Source organism: Xiphophorus maculatus, chromosome 16 (assembly GCF_002775205.1).
Source record: "Xiphophorus maculatus strain JP 163 A chromosome 16, X_maculatus-5.0-male, whole genome shotgun sequence".
NCBI lineage: Eukaryota > Metazoa > Chordata > Actinopteri > Cyprinodontiformes > Poeciliidae > Xiphophorus > Xiphophorus maculatus.
The window spans coordinates 8,332,872-8,352,695 of NC_036458.1; the positions used below are offsets into that span (position 1 = coordinate 8,332,872).

The 19,824-nt window shown below is 35.8% G+C and overlaps 1 protein-coding gene across 3 annotated transcripts; it reads left to right on the plus strand.

The window, feature by feature from the left end:
• The first annotated feature begins 402 nt into the window (after positions 1–402).
• On the plus strand, positions 403–5,269 carry zfand2a (zinc finger AN1-type containing 2A). Of its 3 annotated transcripts, none has more exons than XM_023348547.1 (10): positions 403–588; positions 1,157–1,253; positions 1,527–1,621; positions 2,179–2,310; positions 2,397–2,548; positions 2,647–2,775; positions 2,864–2,939; positions 3,036–3,112; positions 4,527–4,655; positions 4,826–5,269. In XM_023348547.1, the coding sequence occupies exons 2-9, from the start codon at positions 1,199–1,201 to the stop codon at positions 4,624–4,626; spliced, it is 816 nt and encodes a 271-aa protein (XP_023204315.1). In that variant the 5' UTR covers positions 403–588; positions 1,157–1,198; the 3' UTR covers positions 4,627–4,655; positions 4,826–5,269. The 3 variants fall into 3 exon arrangements, with proteins under 3 accessions (XP_023204315.1, XP_005796780.1, XP_023204314.1); XM_005796723.3 differs by having other exon boundaries at positions 4,527–4,611; XM_023348546.1 differs by lacking the exon at positions 4,826–5,269 and adding an exon at positions 4,720–4,816 and having other exon boundaries at positions 4,527–4,611.
• Positions 5,270–19,824: the final 14,555 nt, after the last annotated feature.

Below are 19,824 nucleotides of genomic sequence, written 5' to 3' on the forward strand. Positions count from 1 at the left end.
ATTCTTGTTTAAATGTTTCTTTATACTCACTCACCCTTTATTTTTTACGTTGCATTATTCTGTTAAACAATTTCCATGTCAATGCCTTACTCACCAATGCCCATTTATTATTTAACCTCTGTGATAGCTGTGTTTTTTTTTACTTTCTTTTCCACTTTCTTCAGCAGTTTTTTTTTTTTTTTAAACAAGTGACAAGCTTTAGTGCCCTCCTCTAAAAAAACGCTTCCAGTCAGATTTTTGTTCTTAATAGTAGATTCTATTTCAGATTTACTAAACACAATTTCCATCATTTTATTTGAACAATCTGGGTCATTCTAGATTTTTCTTGAAATTTCTACGACCGCCTTCGAAACCACGCCTTCCATTACGACGTAGCGAGCGTGACATCAGCGGCGTCTTGACGTAGGTGGACGGTGCGTGACACAGCTAAACAGACGAGGATCTTCACAAACAAGGCAACGGACGTCAGGGGCTCTGTAATTAAACTACAGACTAAAACACTTTGAAAAATTATAGAGTTATATTGGCTGGAAGAATACATTGACTTTCTTTTTACAAAACCAAAGACCGAGAAGAAAGCCGCGACTGGTGAGTAAACCTGAACAAAAGGAGGAGGTTAGCTGATCATCTTGCTAGCGTAGCAAATAATCCAGCGGTGAGAATACATTCTCACCATAAATAGTCAATATTTATTTTTAGTATTTGTTATTGACATTTATGGAGAAGTATACTGCGTGGTGTTGGTGTTTCTTTCAACTTGGCAGAAATATGTGTTATTGCTCACTTTTGGTAAATTAAGTAGTTGCTTAATTTCTATATCTTGTTACTGTAATTCATTCATGTTACGTTGTGAACATGTATTACTTATCGCAAAAATCTCTCTCATTTTGAAGTTCTTGTGTTCTGTTTGTCTAACAGAATAGTGGATAACTTGAGCTATTAGTTGCGTAATCGATCATCTGTGAGTCTGATCGAAGTTAGCTTAGCCTCTTGCTAATAATTTCGCAAACTCATTGTTGGTCTGCAGACTGATAATCATGTGACTCATGACTATCCTCAAAGCCTCATTGTTATTACAATGCAGACCAGTTCTAAGAACTGCTAGCTTCTCGTCTATTTAAGTTTTATTTTTATTTATTTTTTTGGTCTATTTCAGAATAAAAACCAGTCATTTTCATCAGAAGACCCATTAAAAAAAATGGAGTTTCCAGATTTGGGAGAGCACTGCTCCGAGAAGACCTGCAAGCGTTTAGGTGAGTAAAGTCTCAAATGAAAACAGCATTATAATTTTTTGTTGATGTTGTTGTTAGATTTGAAAGATAATTAACGTTAATCAACAATCTCATGTATAAAGATGGCGCTTGACAAAATGTAATGTTTAAATTCTTGACTGTGTGTTGTATGGCTTTGTATTTTTGCGTTTTTATGATGTAAAGCACTATGAATTGCCTTGCTGCTGAGTGATGCTATACTAATAAAATGTGATTGATTGATAAACTTGTCCCCTCATAAAATATTGATTGCAGATTTTCTTCCAATGAGATGTGATGCCTGTCAGGAGATTTTCTGCAAGGATCACATCACCTATGCAAATCACAAATGTACATCATCCTACAAAAAGGTGAGTTGATAGAACCTAATAAAATATGAACTTATGTTTAGGCCTGATTTTTATCCTCTTCAATAAAAACTTTATTTAAAAAATTACTCAGCGTATTTATCTTTTAACTAATGCATCCAATTACTACAAAATGTTTCTGGACAAACAATTACACCATGGGTTTTACTTTTATTAGATTACTTTTGAATTACATTTATGTCTATTTGATCTACCCAATGTACTGATCTTGTCATATGTTGTTCCATTTATTTTAATGTAACCTATGTCACACAGCATTGTCTAAAACATGCTCACCTAAGCGTGGTTGTTCTTGTGAAGTCAATAACCTATTCCACACATATTAAACTGTGACAACAAGTAGCCGTATAAGCAACTCATGTGGATTAGTAGCAGTGTTGCTTGGAGAATCAATCAGAATCTGTAGATTTTATAGGCCTTGGTTTTGAAAAGGAATTGGTTGAATTGGAATGGTTTTAGTTCTACTATTCTTTTAAAAGATATACAATTTTCTAGTTTGTTCCTTTGTTTGCTTAATACTGTTATGTATGTTCTTGTAGGATGTCCAGGTTCCAGTTTGCCCGTTGTGTAATACTCCCATTCCCATCAAAAGAGGCGAGATGCCCGACATAAAAGTGGGAGAACACATCGACCGGGACTGCAAATCAGACCCTGCGCAAAGAAAGAGAAAGGTTAAAATAATGCAGAGTTCCCCCTAACCATGTGGCACAATGTCATCAAAAACAGTGATAACAGGGTTTTTTTTTCTTCCTTTCAGATATTCACAAATAAATGTTCTAAAGGTGGCTGTAAACAAAAGGAAATGATACGAGTCACCTGCGACCAGTGTCATTTAAATTACTGTCTCAAACATCGACACCCACTAGACCACGACTGTAAGACTGACGGGAAGTCTCTTTCCAAATCTGGGTGAGTACAGTTATCCTAAGTATTCTGAAACTGTTTTCCTTTTTTTCTGAATTATCACATTGAACCTGGTGATTTAAGGTTTTTTGTTTTTTCCATAGACATGCTGCTGTAATGAGGTCTCAAGATGCTTCCTCTTCGTCTGCCTCTAGTTCTCGTTCATCTGCTTCAGGAAACCCTCGGCCTGTTTCTAATGGCGTAACTGTAAACAACAGAGCTTACAGCTCAGGGTGAGTGTTGCTACCCCACATTTGTTCAGTAATGGACATATTGAATATATGTACTTTATTTAACACATTGTATTCCTGCTTTTCCCAGCTCTACCCCACGGATTCCCACATCCGTTTCAGCACAGAATGTAATTCCTCCCTCGGCGTCCTTTCAGGCCGGCATGGTATGAACACAACTTTGATGAAATCACCTTATGTAAAGTAACCATTAGTATATTAAAAGTGAACTCAAACATTCTGCTTCTACATTGTCTCTTCAGACAGAGGAGCAGGCTTTACAAAGAGCACTGGAGATGTCTTTGGCTGATTCGAGGCCAGCTGCTCAACCAACCCTCAGGTGAGTTACGTTAACAAAGTGCCACTGATTTTCCCTAACTTCCTCTTCATTTAGCTGCTTATTAAGTAGATCAGTAATGTGTGTATATAATATGGATGAAATGCAGACTTGCAGGTGTTTCTCAGTAACAGGGGTGGGCATGATGGTTGGTATATATGGCAAGCTAATTCTGCATTTAATTTTCAGGATTGCCGCTTAGATCCTCATCGTCCCTGTTTAGCTGTGATATGAACTTTTTCTTTATATGCTGAAAAAGTCTTTTCACAAATGCATGCAGAATCTTTTTATAACTGGGCATTAATTTTTAGCTAAAACCCAGATCTCTGGCTAGATACTGTTTTTACTGTTCAGGTGCTTTACAGTCTCCCAGGTCATTTATGGTTGATTTTCCCCTTGTTGCTGTGAATGATGAGCATATCTAGCAATATTGTTCTGAAGGTTATGATAATGTTCCAAAACTGTGTGACTTAAAAGTGTTTTAAGAATCTACATGGATTTATAAACATTCACTTATTCAGCTTCCGTCTTTTGCTTGGTTCTGATAGTTATTGAGCAATGTTTAATGCTGACATAAATAGCACTCGGTATTGGTCGGTCCTGTGAGGTGTTCAAAGCTGTGGAGATAGTTTTATAATCTTACCCTGTCCACAACCCTGTTCTGTGTGGTGTGACCTTTGCACTTTACAGTGCTCTTTGTTTGGTAATGTTCTCCAACAAACCACTGAGGCCTCCATAGCACAGCTGGTTTTATGTATAGATAAAATTACACACAGGTGAACTTCTATTTATCTTTGTGACTTCTCAAGGCAACTGATTCTCTGGAATTTATACTGAGCTGAATGCAAATGCATGCCACACTTTTCAGATATTATCTGTAAAAAATTTAGGAAACAGTGTTTCTTTTCCCTTCCACTTTATATGTGTTTTTTTTTTTTTTTTGCTTGGTCCATTACATATAAATGATGATAAAATAAACTGAATTATTTGAAAGGTGATAAAATGTATGTCACAGTATGAAGAGATTTGAATAATCTTTCAAACTGTAAGTAGTTTTTATGATTTAGTTGGTATCCAGAAACCGACTTGGCTCTGTTTCAGATCTGAATTAAAGTCATGATGTAGTGCATTGCTAATAGTGAATCAGAAACGGCACATTTTTTTGTAGCGTACAGCAAGTGCAAAGGAGAAAATCCACATAAACAAAGAAACCTGAAAAACAGCCATGACAGCGCTCTCTGCTTACAGATTTGAACCATCACATAGGCGTGGCTCTTTAGTGTTTGTCGAACAAAACAGGCTGATGGGATTATTTAAATAATTTCAATGAGGTTGCACTTGAATCAAACTGAAGGGTCCACCGTTATGCATGTCGTCCAGTTTGTGGGGTTTTCACTCCGGGATGTTTTCCCCTCAGTCCTCAGGAGCAGGAGGACCAGGCCCTGGCTCAGGCTCTGGCCGCCAGCGAAGAAGAATACCGACGCCAACAACAGAGACAACAGGTACCCGGAATTTAGGCACCAGTAGCATGCTTACAGGAAAACATGTAGGTACACAGTTGTCATGGCAACCCATCCGCTTCTGAACTTTTGTGTTTTTTGTTTTTTTAGCAGCAGATGAAAGGCTAATTTACATCAAATTTCTAATAGGTTTTTGAAAATGTGTGGATGAAAGTTCTTTGTTTCTAACTGGGCTTTTTTTCTCCGTTCTCTTTAGGGAAGAGAGACCAAACAGTCCACCTGCTGCCTTTCTTAGTCTTGGAGCCCCATTTCTGCTTCAAGCTGTGCTAATTGTTTGCTAGATAATGTACTTCTCAGATGTCAGTACCCAGAATGATTGATTGTTCCATGAAGAATTGCTCTTGAAAGTTGCTGCAATCTTGCCACCTTCCACATATAAGCACATACACTTTTCAGCAGGATCTGTCATTTTTAATGAATTAGTTGTTGTTGTAAATATTTTATATGCCAATCAGGATGACTCTATTATAATATAGATATTGAATAAATTAAAGGTGCACTTAAATTTTAACTTTGTCCTTTGAGTGTAATTTAATGCAACTCATCTAAAGTGCTAAGTCTTGTTGTTAAGGCGGATCAGGAAGTCCATCAGAGGAGTGAGGTGGAATAAATTTGCCCATGCTTTTAGTGGGAAATGTCAGTGTGTGAGGATGTTTTCTAGCACAGCCGGTTTGTGTGTGACACATTTGTTGTGTTGACCTGGAATGTTCATGAACACATTTCCTAAATTTAGCTGTTTGTTTTTTTTTTTTTGCTTTTTATCTTTAATTAGAAAATGGTTGATTATGTTTCAAGTCAAATGTAAACAAGATAAAAGCATGGGTAATACAAGAGATAAATGGAACTAGAAATAATTAATTATACTGCTGATGACAATGAAATCAACAGTTATTTTTTGCTAACTGCATTAGAGTTACACAAAGTGCATCAGTATGAGCGATGTTAAACTTCTGATTTTGCTGTGAAATACAGCATATCAAATCAACTCAATTTAATTGTGGTAATCAAGTTTTAACTTACAATTGTCTTCTGCTGCTCAGACTAATAATTATCAGAATGTCAATTTATTCAAAACATTTGAGAGAAATGTTTCATTGATTCACTCTGCAATTTAGATCATGATAATTCAACAGACATTTGGAGAAGTATTCTCCCCTTTGGATTTCTTCTGTATTATTATTGAACCTTATGTTGCTGCAGTCCTTTTAAAGAAGGATGCCATTTTTGTGACCTCCTGGATGAGACGTTGATAAACTCTTGGAGTAATTCTTAAAGGTCAACATGTCAGGTTCATGACAGTTTGTTTCCAGTGCCAGCTCTCACTGTGCTGTCAGGTTGCTGGAGAAACCAAAAGTCTTACAGATGCCATTTAACCCTTTTCAAAACTGATGAATGGCATTTCTTTTTCATTATAATTTCTTTAAATTGTGCATAATATGACTCTTATTTTCTTTTTTTGTAGATCCTAGTACTTTGGCTCTAAAAAGGTCTGGGTGTGCCTAGTAATATTAAGCCAAAAGAGCACATAATCAGTCAAACCTTGTTTTTTTATTGTTAATCCATGAATACTTTTTTTTGTTTGTTTACTTAGCGCTTTTTTCACGTAAGTAATTTCTTGGACGGCTATGTTTTCTTGAGTAAAATATGTTGATGTAGTGCATCACTTGAGCACAATTTCTGGGTGCTCCACCCAGCTCTGGTCAGTTTTATGTAGGCGAAATGTATTTACACTATAAACAGCAGAGGGCAGTAAGGCACCAATAATGGTTCCCATTTATTTCCATATCCATACCTGAGTAAATTTGCACTGTGCAATAATTTCTTCTTACACGCATCACTGTAATTAAAATCTCAAATCTTTTTATTCAATATCTTTTGCCCTACCTGCCCTACAAAAAAACACCTACATAGTTGTTTAATATGAGTAACCTTTAAAGTAGTTAAAGAGCAGAGCTGAAAAATAGCGTGGTGACACTTGCTGTCCAAATCCATTTACGTAATGGTAATTAAATGGCACCGTTTGGAGGCAAGCAGCTCTTTAGCCATGTCCTTTGACCTGGAACAGCTTGCAAGTGTCACAAAAGTCTAATTACCATCATCTGATGCCATTGATGTGGTTACGTGAGTCATCGTTTTGCAGGTATACTGTAATGAAGTGCAGTGCTGCGATTGTAGAGTGGATTCATTTTCATGCAAATTGTATTCTTCAGTTTTGGCATCACAGCATGCTTTATTATTGTATTCAGATATGCAGTTATGCACTAGAAAACCTGATCAGTTCCAGCATCTTACTGCATTAATTTACATATTCATGGTTTTCTCAAGCTACTATAAGTAAGCTTTTAAGTAAATGCAAATTTAGTAACTTGGTTGTACAATGCTGCGACATATAGTCAGAAGTCAAAGCATTTTGAGTTAACCTACCCTGCTGATCACATAAATCAGATTTAATGTCCTCTGTCATAAAGCACACACATTACATGAATTTCAAATTATTAATCAGATGGTTGGATAACACCTATAGACAGAGCAGAAGAGTTTTCTGCTGCAGTCGTTTTTTTAATCTTTGTGAAATTGGGTTTTTATAGTAATAAAATGAAATGGAATTTGATTTTCCATGAATGCAAAAAGACGTTCTGTTGAATCTGGAAATATTATGATATTGGGTAATCAAACTTATAGCAAATGGATCCATCAGAAAGTAATTTTGTTTAAGGACTCAACAGTATGTGCAGCTCAGAGAACAGAGCTTTCTTGCAGTTTTCAAATGCAGTTTTTTGCTATGAAATATTGGAGTAGAACTCCACAAGAAAGTTCTTGCAGAAGCAAAATTAAACCCAGGTTTTGTCTACTACTTTTGCCAAAAGAAATGCTCTTTGCCATTGTTCTAAAGGTCACTCTGTGGGTGAAGAAAACATTTTAACTCTTGACAGCTTTTGCGATGGAAAATTCTCGCCTCTGCTCTCTCGATTCTGTCTTTGCAGATTATATTCGATTTTTAAGTCTAGATGGGGTGTTCAAACACACCTGGTTCCTGTAACACAATAGTCTTCACTCAGAGAGCTAAACAACTACATTAGTTGTTGATATTGGGGCAGCGTTTTTCAAGGCTTTCTGGCTAACAGCTGCAAACAGTTTCTGTGTGGAAAAGTATGCAGCCCTGCTTTCATCTAAAAACACAGTGGATTATAATACTGAGGTGTTGACATTTTGCCATTTGTAAAGGTCACAGATGAACAAAATGTGGAGATTCAAAGAAATAGTGTGACACACTAATGTACAAGTTCAACATAAAAGAGTTGCAAAATAACATAAAGCACAAACATGTCCTGAATTTTAATAAACAAATGTGCTGTCCTCTCACACTGAGAACTACAACAAAGAGATGAGATACACCGAAAAAGTACAAAAACATATTTTGCTAGTGTTGACACCAACATGTAGTTCTGCATACCAACAAAAGTATTATTTTATTTTATGTAAGACTTACCCCATTGCATTTGAGAACATTCTTTTGCTTAGGTTAGTTTTATTATTTTCCATTTTTTACAAGCAACAAAATGCATGTTATTCTAACAGGACTAAACACATTTTATTGGATACACCTGAGAGAAAAATACATTGCTATTCAGATCTACCCCATGTATTTAAAAGTCATATAAAAGAAAACATTTAGGCTCAGTTGCTCAAGAAGAAATGTGTGGTAAATAGAAAGGAGTGAACGCATCAGTTGCTTTTTATATGTAACCATGTAAAGCGCCGGATAAGTCTGATGTCATTAATTGCTTAGAGAGATTTCAGCATGCGGCCATGTATGTAATTGCTCTCTTAAGTTATCATTTACATGCCTAAGACCCCTTCTAAGATATGAATATGTGAACTTTTGTAAATCCTTTTAAGAGCCCACAACTGGGCTTCTTTGGGGTCACTCAGAGTTGAGGGAGCCAGTATATTGCTCTATGCTTTAGACTTAATAAGTGGCTATTCCACTCTTAGAGCAATTCTTGGTTCAGGTCAAGCCTTGACCATTATGGTCATGCAGAAGGCAGGCTAAGAGCCTCAAAGTCACTTTCAATCTTCAGCTTTTGCAAGGAAATCATAAGGCTTATTGGCTGGATCTGTGTTGGATTTACATTTCATTATGTTGGCCTTTTCCATGCAGAGACATGAGTTCACTAGGAATAATGTGATCCAATCCAGCATCTACAGTACAAATTCTGACAAAATGTGAAGGCTGATATGAAAACTAAACTCAGAATGTCAATTATTTTACCCAGTTGCTATGTTGTTGGTGAATAATAAGTTTTATTATTATTATTATTATTATTATTATTATTATTATTGAAAGTTGAGAAAATTAGACATACAAAAACTGGAAATTTGTACAAATTCTACGCTAAATGGCAGCCATTTATTGAGTTTGTTGCTTCAATGTAAACCCCATCCATGCTTTGCTGTGTTTTACAGGCTAGTAGCAAATTACAGGAGGTGCTCTCGGCAAATGTTTTCTTCCTGCCATCTTTCCATGAAGATCAGATCTGCTAAATGCAATATTAATGGTTGGACTGAGCAGTAGATCTCGAGCTCCTCCAGAGTTAATATGTGCATCTTGGCTGCATCTCTGATTAATACTCTTTTTGGCAGGCCTGTTAGATTGACTGGAGCTCTTTACCTCTCAGTCCAGTCCCTTCCTTTTTCGCATCATAGAACGACCAATGAGATGATTAAAGCGTAATATATTTTGTTACAACCTAACCCTCCTTTGAACTTCTCCGCAACTTTATCTGTGAGCTGTCTGGTGTGTTCCTTGGATTTAATGAGGCTGTTGACTAATGTATTCAAACAGGCTTTCAAACAACAGCGGTAATTATGCTGAAATACACACAGGTGGACTCTATTTATTAATTACATGACTTCTGAAGGCACTAGATTTTATTTTTGATAAAACACTTTCCAGATGTCAACTCGTTCAACATTTTGGAAAATGAATAATTTTACAGGAAGTACAATTATTTATTTTATGGCAAAATGTGAAACAGCTCAAGGAGAAAGAGTATTTTATGAGGCAGTAAATAAAATAATAACACAATCATAACAATGCATTGGCTAATTTGTCTTTAGGCAAGTATATATTTTGTTTTTTTGTTTACATGGGAGCTGACATCAAAGCTCTAAATTGCTGTCTTTGCTGTTGGAGCAACTGGAGATGTAATGCCTGGAAGTTGAAGAGGAAAAAGCTCAGAGCTCTTATGTGACTGCAATTTCCTAGTATGACCAGTTGCACTTCACAACTCAGCAGGAGCTCAGCAGAGTGGTTCAAAATAGGCCCATGGCGTCCTAGTGGAAAGGTTTGTAAGAAAGCAGACAATTACAGCTGTATGCGTTCTTTTTATATTTATACATAAAAAATATTGATTTAGATCAAAATTCCGTCTCCATGCATCTTAAGAAGCTTTATAGGATTTACTGCTATGGCTATACACTGTTGTGGCAAATTAATAAACTACAAAGCTCCCTGGAGGATCTTGCTTCGGTAAACCAGCTGGACAGCAGACTGTGGATGTTGAGTGACTAATTTGCTAAAACATGCACTTATTATAAATCAGATGCTCAGCTTATTTACTAGTAGCACCACCAATGATACAAGACCAAAACGCAGTACAGCTCACTCAACTTTCCCCATTCACTGCAAACTATAACTTGGAGCTTTCATAGGACAAAGGTTCCTCCTAATTTTATATAAATTGAAAACATCTATTATCTACAACAAGTAAGTAGCAAGTATTTTATTGTAAACTAAGGTTTAAAGTACAGTCAGTGTGCAATGATGATACTTTTGTTGCTTAGACTCAAAGAACAAAGTGTCATTTACTGTCATGCATGAAAATTTGAGCAGAAAACAATATTAATTGCAGCCATAAAGCACTGCGAGCTGTAGACTCGGTAAGTATAGTGAAGCTCAGCGTGATAAGTATACTTGACATTCATTCAGATATCAAAGTGGAACAAACCAGACAGAGAAAAACTGCCTGTTTTTATTTTCCCCCATAATTCTAACTGCTTTGCCATTGAACACATGAGTAGTGTTCAGTCATAATAAGGTAGGAGCATGTGACAGAGTAAAAGCATTGTAAACATCATTATGCATTAAGCACACATGCATAGTTAGTGGTCAAACAAATGATGTTTGAATGTAATTTGTTTCAACTGACTGATGAAACTTATATTGGGAAGTCTGACTGAATCAAACAAGATTCAGTCAGTTGTTTTACTTGTGAGTAAAACAAGGAAAACATTTGATTGCTTTATTGTTGGCGCATTACAGATGTTGTCTGGAACCAAAAAAAAAAAAAAAACTAAATCCGTCCATGTTTTGACAATTACAGTCAGAAAGCAAACCAAAAATCATTTTTCCAAGCTCTTCATCTACTTTTCATTATATGTTCGGATGACTGAGAAATAGTTCAGCATTCACAAGCTGTGGCTGGGTTTCTGCTTCAGCTTCCATTAATTGCTTCTCGTTCTGCGACTGTGCTGCTGCGTGTAATTATCGCTGCTTCTCATTTTCCAAGCGCCGCATGAATCTTTCAAAGAGCACAAGAACATGGAGAAAGTGTGCCATGATCAATAAGAAACAAGTCCAAGTCACATGTAAGAAGATATAGTACTGTGAAACATTATTTCCCTCCTAACAGATTTCACCTGGGTTTCCTTCCCCCTTTGCTTAGGTTTAGATAAAATAGATTTTAATGTCAGACAAGGGTAGCCTTAGTAAATACAAGATGCAGTCTTGAAGTAATGATTTCATTCATCAAGGGAAAAGGCTCTACAAACCAATCTAGCCCGGAGTTGAAAAGTAATTACCCACAAAACCTAATAACTATGTTGCGCATGACAACAATGATGGCCTTCTAATGTTTGAAATACCTGGAAATTAGTGTTTTACATTGTTGTGGAGGATTTGTACCTTGCTCTTCTTTGTAGAATTGCTTTAATTCCACAAAATATAATACATTTTGAAAAAGGACGGTATTTTTAAGGATATGGCACAATGCCTCATTTTTCTTCGGTTTTTTGAGTCATTCTGAGGCAATGTTACTGCTACTCTTCTGATCATTGTCTGGATTCATTATCCATGTTCGCTTGAGCTTAACCCTTTCATGCATAGTGGTCACTACTGTGGACAGCTATCTAAAAGCCATTTTCTTGTGCTTCCTGTGGATTTTTATGTTATAAATGCACACAGACCACTGAAGTGGACACTAATGCATCATAAAATATACCATCAACTACTGGCCATCAGCTGCAAATGCAAGAAATTATTTTTGTTAAATACAATATGGCCAACAGACAAAAAAGCATAAGAACCGACCCGGTCCCTCCTTCCACTGTAGACGACTCTTGCAAGTAAAAAAAATATTGTGACATCAGATAACCCCTAAGGAACAATACTACTGATGCATTTTTCAAATAACAACTTTGTATTTGGAGAAAATTACAATTGATCACATAAAATATATATATATATATATAAATATATATATATATTTTTTTTTACTAAAACATTTTCCTACCTTTTTTTATGCCTTAAGAAAAAAAAATTAAAAAATTGAAAAAATTTTGACACAAAGGACCATAATTCATGCATGAAAGGGTTAAGTTAACAAAACACACAGCCAGACATTATTCTTCTGGAGATTACCAGAGTAGTTGTTGACACTATTTTTGGTTGGTAAGTTTGGTCAGTCGACCTCTTTTGGGAAGGTTCATCACTATCCTGTTTTGTTGTTGATAATGTCTCTCACTGCAACTTTGAAATAATTTTCTAACCCTTTCCAAACTGAAAAATGTCAACAATCTTGTTTTTCAGTTGTTGTTTTCTTTTTTATATATTTTAACAGAGGCCAGATCTGTTCCTTTTTGAGATCTTTTACCTTACTTCATGTTGTCAGAGAGGTTCTATTTACATGGTTTCTATAGTCTACAGGTCTGGCAGCAAAACAATGTAAGAGTCACTCATCAAATGGGACTGATCACAGGTTCCTAATAGAGGCTGCACCTACATTTTCACACAGGGCCAAGTTGGTTTGGATAGATTTTTTCCTTTTAATTAACAAAGTTATAATTTCAAAATTGCTTTTTGTATTTATTCATGTCACTCATGTTCAAAAAAGCAAAAACAGTAGAAATATCTTAGGTTTTTTTCCCCCTCACTGGACTGAATGTCTCTGTGCACAAATGATTTATTTGATCAAAAAAGCGTTTATGTTAGCAAGTCAGGCAAATTCTTCACAAATTAATAGCTCAACCATCATGTTGTAGGGCCATGATATTTGGTTTCCAGCTACTGTCTGTCCTTCACGTTTTAGCTCTCTAGTGAATTCATGGATTAGCTGAAGCCAGGGTGTGTCATCCTGGGGTAACACTTGACTAAGAGTGTGCAGTGAAGTAGAAGATTTCTCTCTGCAGTGGGTATTTGATTGGATAGGTGTAAAATGGCAAAAAAAAACCTCAGTGTTTTAAGGTCACTGGAGAAGAGACAAAAGGACAAGTAATGCATGAATAAAAGACAAAGCACTGTTTTCAGTGCCAGGCGAATATGCTCCTTCAGCTGAATCCTACATTTTTCAGTTGATTGTTTAAATAAAATATTTCTTCCTAGCCTATACTTAAACACCAGCACCACTTGTTTAAAGTTTTCTATTCTGCAAAATAGCTGCTCTTCCAATGGACAATGCAAGCATGCTTTGTGAAAGAGACAGTCGTTTTAGTGTCTTTGAATTTAGTGTCTTTTGTTTGGTGATGTCAGGTTGTTCTGAAAATTTCAGAAAGTGCTCACTCAGCTTCCAGGGATTTTCTTAGAATGTCCAAAGTTAAAGAAAGGAAAGTAAACAGCAAGCAGCAGTTGTGTGGACAAAGATGCCTTGCTCATGTCAAAGGTCAAAGGAGACTAGGAAAACAAGAGAACATTAGCACAAAAACACACTCGTTACCACTAACATACAGCGCATCTGGAAAGATTACATACAGTTTTTTCACATTTTGTAATGTTAAATCCTTGTTTCATTTTATAGTAATTCAAAATTTTCCTCAAAGTTTTTATACAGAAATGCCCCTTTATGAAAATGTGAATTCAATTTTGTGAGTGTTTTGAAAATATATTTCTTTTAAAAAGCAAATAATATAATAATATTATCATTCAAAAAGACTTGAGGTTGCAATTTCTGCCAAGGGTGGATCAACAAAGTATTAAGCAATAAAATAATTATTCAAATGGGATTTCTTTGCTTTTTTTTTTTTTTAAAAAAAAGTACATCTGAAAAACACTTCTCACCGTCTTAATGTGTGTAGAATTTAGTGGAAAGAGAACTTGGAATAAATCTGTAATATAAGTATGTAACAAATTTTTAGATTCTCTGAATGCTCAACAGTTTTTACCTTGAAGCAGATGGGCTACAGCAGCAGAAGACCAAAACAGGACACTTGTTAATCTCAATTTAGTTGTAACATTTAGGTAAAAGGTCAGTTTTTGGTGGAAAATATATAAAAGCATGAAGGCATCCTGACTTATAAGAACAGCTCAGGCTTCTGGTGGTGTGTGTACATTTTTATGCCATACTTTAGGCCATATTGTACTAGTTGAGCATAATTTTTCATACAACAACCTGAGTATAGCTGCTGGGCTTGTTCCTACTGAAATTGGCTACTGGCTGTCATTGTTTTCCTAATAACCAGTGGAAATACAGAAACAGCTCCTCTAACCTGGCACTGTAATTTATTTGTTTTTTTAGAGTAACATTTTGTTTAAAATGGTGTTTCTAAATTAATTTGATGCCTGCTGGGGGATTTTTTTTACTGATAAATTATGTCAGTCGTCCTGGACTGCTGCTGAAATTGTTCAGCAGAGAATCCTTTGTTCAGTTTGCTATCACCGTGCTGTTGTGCTGTGGCTGTGCGTGTGTGTGTGACTTTAATCTGATTACACTGATCTACATCACATAAAAGGGAATTTTAAACACAAACTGAATAGCTGAACAGCTTACAGCAGATGAAAGCTGTTCATATTTCCCTCATTTTAAAATATGAGGTAAAATGTCTCTGTTATCACCATGTTAAGCAGTGAGCTAAAGTTTCAGTGATGCACAAATATGATTCTAGATGTTTACTGTCTACTGCTTTCACTTTTAGATGCAATGAGGCAAACAGCACTCCAGCAAATACACAAACTAAGACAAATTTGCTGTACTTGATGTTAAGTGCAGACATATCATCATCTGCATTAGTTTCTATGACAACAAGAGGGTAATCAAAAACAGTGTGTAGCCTAGACCTGGACTGACCCATGGCGGCGCTGCAATTCTCTTCTAATTTCCTTCTGCAATCAAATTTCAGTTCCCTGCTGAAACACTTCTAATGAGCCAAGTAACCAGTTGGCTCTGGATTTATGTTCCCACTTGACACCTTTTATGTTCCCAGTTGAAAAGCTCAGTGCAAAGATGTTTAATCAGCCTCCAGTGTTTGAACTTTTCGGATGGTTTTCACTGCAGTCTTTTAAAATGAAATTTGCATATTTCTTCAATGTTGACTTTCAGAGTTTTCCATCAGTTGAGAATAACTGGAAAGCTTTGAAAGGCAGAGTAATTCAACGGTAAAGCTACTGTGTATAGCAGGTGAATAGTTTTGATATTATAATTTAATAGTAAATTATTACAAATACAAATAAATCAGTACAAATAAATCTAGGCAAAATAGGGCAAACATAAAAAATATTTTAATTTATTTTTTGCACTACCGGAACAAAGGCTCAAAATTTTGTTTTTGTTTTATCGATTGATTTTTGTAAGGACAAAGGAAAGGGGGATATGATTGATGTGAGCTTCAGAAAATCCCTAGGTCAGCCTCAAATGTTGTGACTTCATCTAGGCTTCCAATATGGAAAGATTCCTTCCTAATACCATTCTGTTTGTGATAAGTGGTGCTTCAGATTTGTATATATGTTGCGAGTGAATAACATTGCCAAGCTGGGTGTGAAAGTTTCACCCAATCTGTGTCGCAGATATTTCAGTAAACCTATCAGTCAAATAAATATTTTTAATTTCTGTCCTCACCGTGTTAAATTTAACAAAGACACCTCAGTCTGTAACAAAACAGTTTTCTTAAGTGAAACTGAGTAATTTTTTCATCAGGAGGCCAAGCCAATCAATCCTTGGAGACAATGTAGATAGAAACCTTTTATTTCACTAGCCCCGCTCACTGTGAGTTCCCGCTAATGTAAACACTCAAGGAATCATGAGCCAAGGTAAGAAGCTAAGTTTAAGCCTTCACCTTTGATGCACCTCTCATTTCCTCTGAGGACATTGCTGTGATTGATCCCCTGCGCTAAGACAGGGCCAATAAAGCGAGGTCCAATGAAAGCTTCCCATGTAAACCATGTACTCACGATCTAATTGATTTCACAGTAACATGTCAATCCTAAATGCTTGTTGTTGTTCTGCAGCAGAACACTAATTAATGAGTGTTTGCTTGAAATGACAGAGATGCCAGTGTGTTATTTTTTTTTATTTTGAGCTTGTAGCCTCTCAAAGATAATGATTCCATCAGTATTTTTATCACACTTTTATAATAGGAGCAATTTGACTGCTTGTCAACACTTGAGCTGTTTTCCCACAGGCTACACATCCAGGGGTTTCAGTTTGCTCTGTTTATCATCACCATGTTACAGGAACGCAGAAGAACGCAGGGCATCATCTAAAGAAAGCTCTTCTTTAAACCACTTTTTAGCCTTCATAATAAAAGCATGGATGGCTTTCTGTTTGTTATTTTTTCTTTAATGTTAAAATAAGTAAGCAAATTAGTTTTGGCATGTTAGAAATCTGCCTTAAATAACTTAATGTGAGCAAACAGTAGCTGACAGACTGCTACTGAGACCCCACAGCCTCCCATCTCTACGACTCTCTGAGTAACAAGCAGAAATATGTTTGATTTCCTGTCGCAAGCTGCTTTTTAATAATTCAAGCCTCAATGTAGGCAACTCTTGAGAAATGTCACACAAATCAATAGTTTGTTGTTGTTTTTTCCTCGTCCTTTCGTGGTAATCCATCTGCTGTTACCATGGAAACATTCACACAAAACAACACCCAAAGGTATTTCTGAATCTCAATTTGCCTTTCGTCAGGGCGGAGCTCCATCATTGTCCTAACAAAACTGTTTGCTTTGGCTCAGGCTATTGTTCTCTCCCTTTCCCTTTTTTTTTTTTTGTTTTTTGTAAATCGGGGGCGGCCCTGTTTCATTAATAGGCAGTGAAATATGTTCTCAGTTGGAATCAGCATCAGTCAGGGTCGACAAAGTGCCAGCATCACTTGTGAATTTATATTCTTGAACATGTGTGCCATGCCATTGCCAAACCTACGGTACAACCAACTGAACATTTTCAGAATTGTTTCATTACAACTGCGATTCTGAGAGTATTTTATTGGATTTCTTTTGTGACAGGCCGACACAAAGTAACCCATAATTATTACAGTTATATGCTACTTTCAAACAGAAATAATAATGTAAAAACTATTTGCAAATGTTTTCACCTGCCTTCTCCTAAATAAAAGCTTGTGTGATTAATTAGTCTCACTAAAATCATGAAACGTGTCTTTCTTGAGAAAGAGAATTTATTTCTCAAAGCTACTTATTCTTTTTATATGGAGAGGCTGTGATATTTTTTGAAGCATTCACAAAAGAAGTTGTTTTGGAACCACTGAACAATAATCTAAATTTATGATCGGTGTCTGTCTCACACCCCTTCACTTCCAATGTCAATTTCAGTTTTAGCTCAGATTCCCTGTTTCACAGAGAAACATGCTGAGGGCACTTACACAAATAATCTGTCCTGTTATTCTCCTAAGTAGAAAGAGACAAAGACATGCTGACAGCAGTCACTTAATTCAGTCTTATAATAAATTGCTTCCCATAATTTTCTATTTTTATTTGTAAAATATTTTCAAATTTGTGTCATTTGTCTTTCTCCTTCTCAATTAATTTTCTTATTTGTTCATCATTGTAGCTTGATTTTTTTTTTAAAATGCAGATAAATTCGTTTTAAAAAAAGAAATATAATCCAGAGCTTAAAAATGGAAACTGCAATATTTAAAAGCAAAACATATGTGACATATCGGCAGTGCTATGTCCTTTAAAAAATAAAAAAAAACATGTTTTGTTTCAAGTCCAACAGGTATTCGGTCTGTGTGAATGATGTTGTTTTGCCCGCAGGTTATTGATGGATGAATTCTGACAGTGATGCCATCAGTCAGAGCACGCACTCTGAACAGAGGTAGGATGAAATGTGTCAGGCTGAAGGTTCTGAGGCTACAAGTGAATGCTGTTTCATTTACAATTCAGTATCCAGAGTCAAGTCGTGCACCAGATTGAGATCAGACAGCGCCTGTCCCTAATGAATTGACCATGAACATTCTCTGTCCGTACTGGAGCATGCTGAAGACGAGGAAATCCTCGGAGCTTGAGTGACTAGTGTGTGTTTAGAGACAGCAGAATCAGTGCATACGTAAATGTGAAAGTGAGGTACTCTTTAAAGTGCAAAGCTTTTAAGCTTAGAAATGGACTTTGACAGTGTGAAAACTTTTATCACAGCCATCAGGAAACAACTACAGCTGGTGCTGTGTGAGCACCTCAAAGTTTGATTGATAGACTGCTGAAGAAGAGAAAGAAGCAGGACGGATTATTACATCTGCATGCAATGACTTCAGATTAGAGCCACAGAGAAGCATTTATTTATTTAAGATTTAATTAACAACAATAATTAGCTTATACAAAATATGTTAATTTTATTCCACCTCACTAACGTATGGAGGGAGAAAAAATAATGAATAACTCATCTTTTACTTCTGAATGCATTAAGTGATGGATAGCAAAAGATTGACAAATGCTAGTTGGTCTTTTATTCTGAAATCTTCAAATCTAATTCATTTTTTACTTTATACAGTGACAAAGTGTACATGAAGCCTTCATAATTATCAAGAAGAATTAAATATATTTAATTGATTTTGTGATGGTAATATTAACTTTTGCAGCAATCTTATTCCATTATAGTACACCTAAACATCAGAGAGGATAAAACATCTAACAACCCTCTAGTGAAGATTATAAGTATGGTTCCAATGCTCTGGAGGACAGAAGGTTTTCTCCATCTTCTTTTTTCTACTTTTCCTTCACTTCCTTCTTTTCCTCCTCCTCTGCCTTTGGATTTAATTGGATCCTTTTTTTTTCAAAGCCGACAAAACGGCTCTTCTATATAGATATTTCTGTCTGCCCATGCATATCTTTCTGTTGATCTCTATCTAGCAATTAACGAAGAGCTGAAAGAAAAATAATCTTGAATTGCAAGGCAATTGCAGTTATTAATGTGAAAAATGAGTTTGTTTCTTTTGAATGATTTACTTTTGTATAAATCATACCACTCTTCAGTGTGAATACAAGATAAAAAGAAAAAAAGGAGATGGTGGACCATGGACATCAAGTGGAAAATGGACCTTACTAATCACTGACTTTTTTTCTGCTCTGCAAATTGTGCCTTTTGGAGGAATCAGAATCATGTATTTTCTAGACACATAATTCAATGTTGCAGCACAATCAAGTAATAATTATGTCACATTCAGTTGTTATGGAAGTGCTGCATATATCAAAAATAACTTGAAGCATTCAACAAACTCAACAATAGGATATCTTTATCTGCAGAAAAGTACAGTTTTAAGAGGCCTAACCAGAGATTAGAGTTACATCTGATAGAGCAGGAGACAGGTTTTAAGGAAAACTGTGCAAATATTATATCAAACTAGTTGATCAGACTGTAAGTAGACAGTCTATCCCTGACTTTTAAAAGAAAAAATTTTAATTTTAAAATGATTTGCCCAGTCTTAAAAAAATAACAATGGAAAACCTGTCAACAGTGCCTGTATTGCAAATCTTAAATTGTCACTGCTTTTACATTTTGAATGGCTATTGTCATAACTACTGCACTTTTTTGTCAAATTGTTTGTATTTTATTTATTCTTAATGATTCTTTGTGGGTGTGTGTGTGTGTGCGTGGGTGTGTGTGTTCTGTTTGACTTGCCACTGTGGCATGCTACTACCTTTCTTGGCCAGTTCACTCTTGTGAAAGACATCTTGATCTCAGCAGGTTTTATCATA

Bases quoted from the DNA above. Each gene is read 5' to 3' on its own strand.
- zfand2a (XM_005796723.3), top strand. From the start codon at position 1,199: ATGGAGTTTCCAGATTTGGGAGAGCACTGCTCCGAGAAGACCTGCAAG. The intron at 2,940-3,035 runs GTATGAACACAA...TTGTCTCTTCAG, and splicing joins CGTCCTTTCAGGCCGGCATG to ACAGAGGAGCAGGCTTTACA. The intron at 3,113-4,526 runs GTGAGTTACGTT...TTTTCCCCTCAG, and splicing joins GCTGCTCAACCAACCCTCAG to TCCTCAGGAGCAGGAGGACC.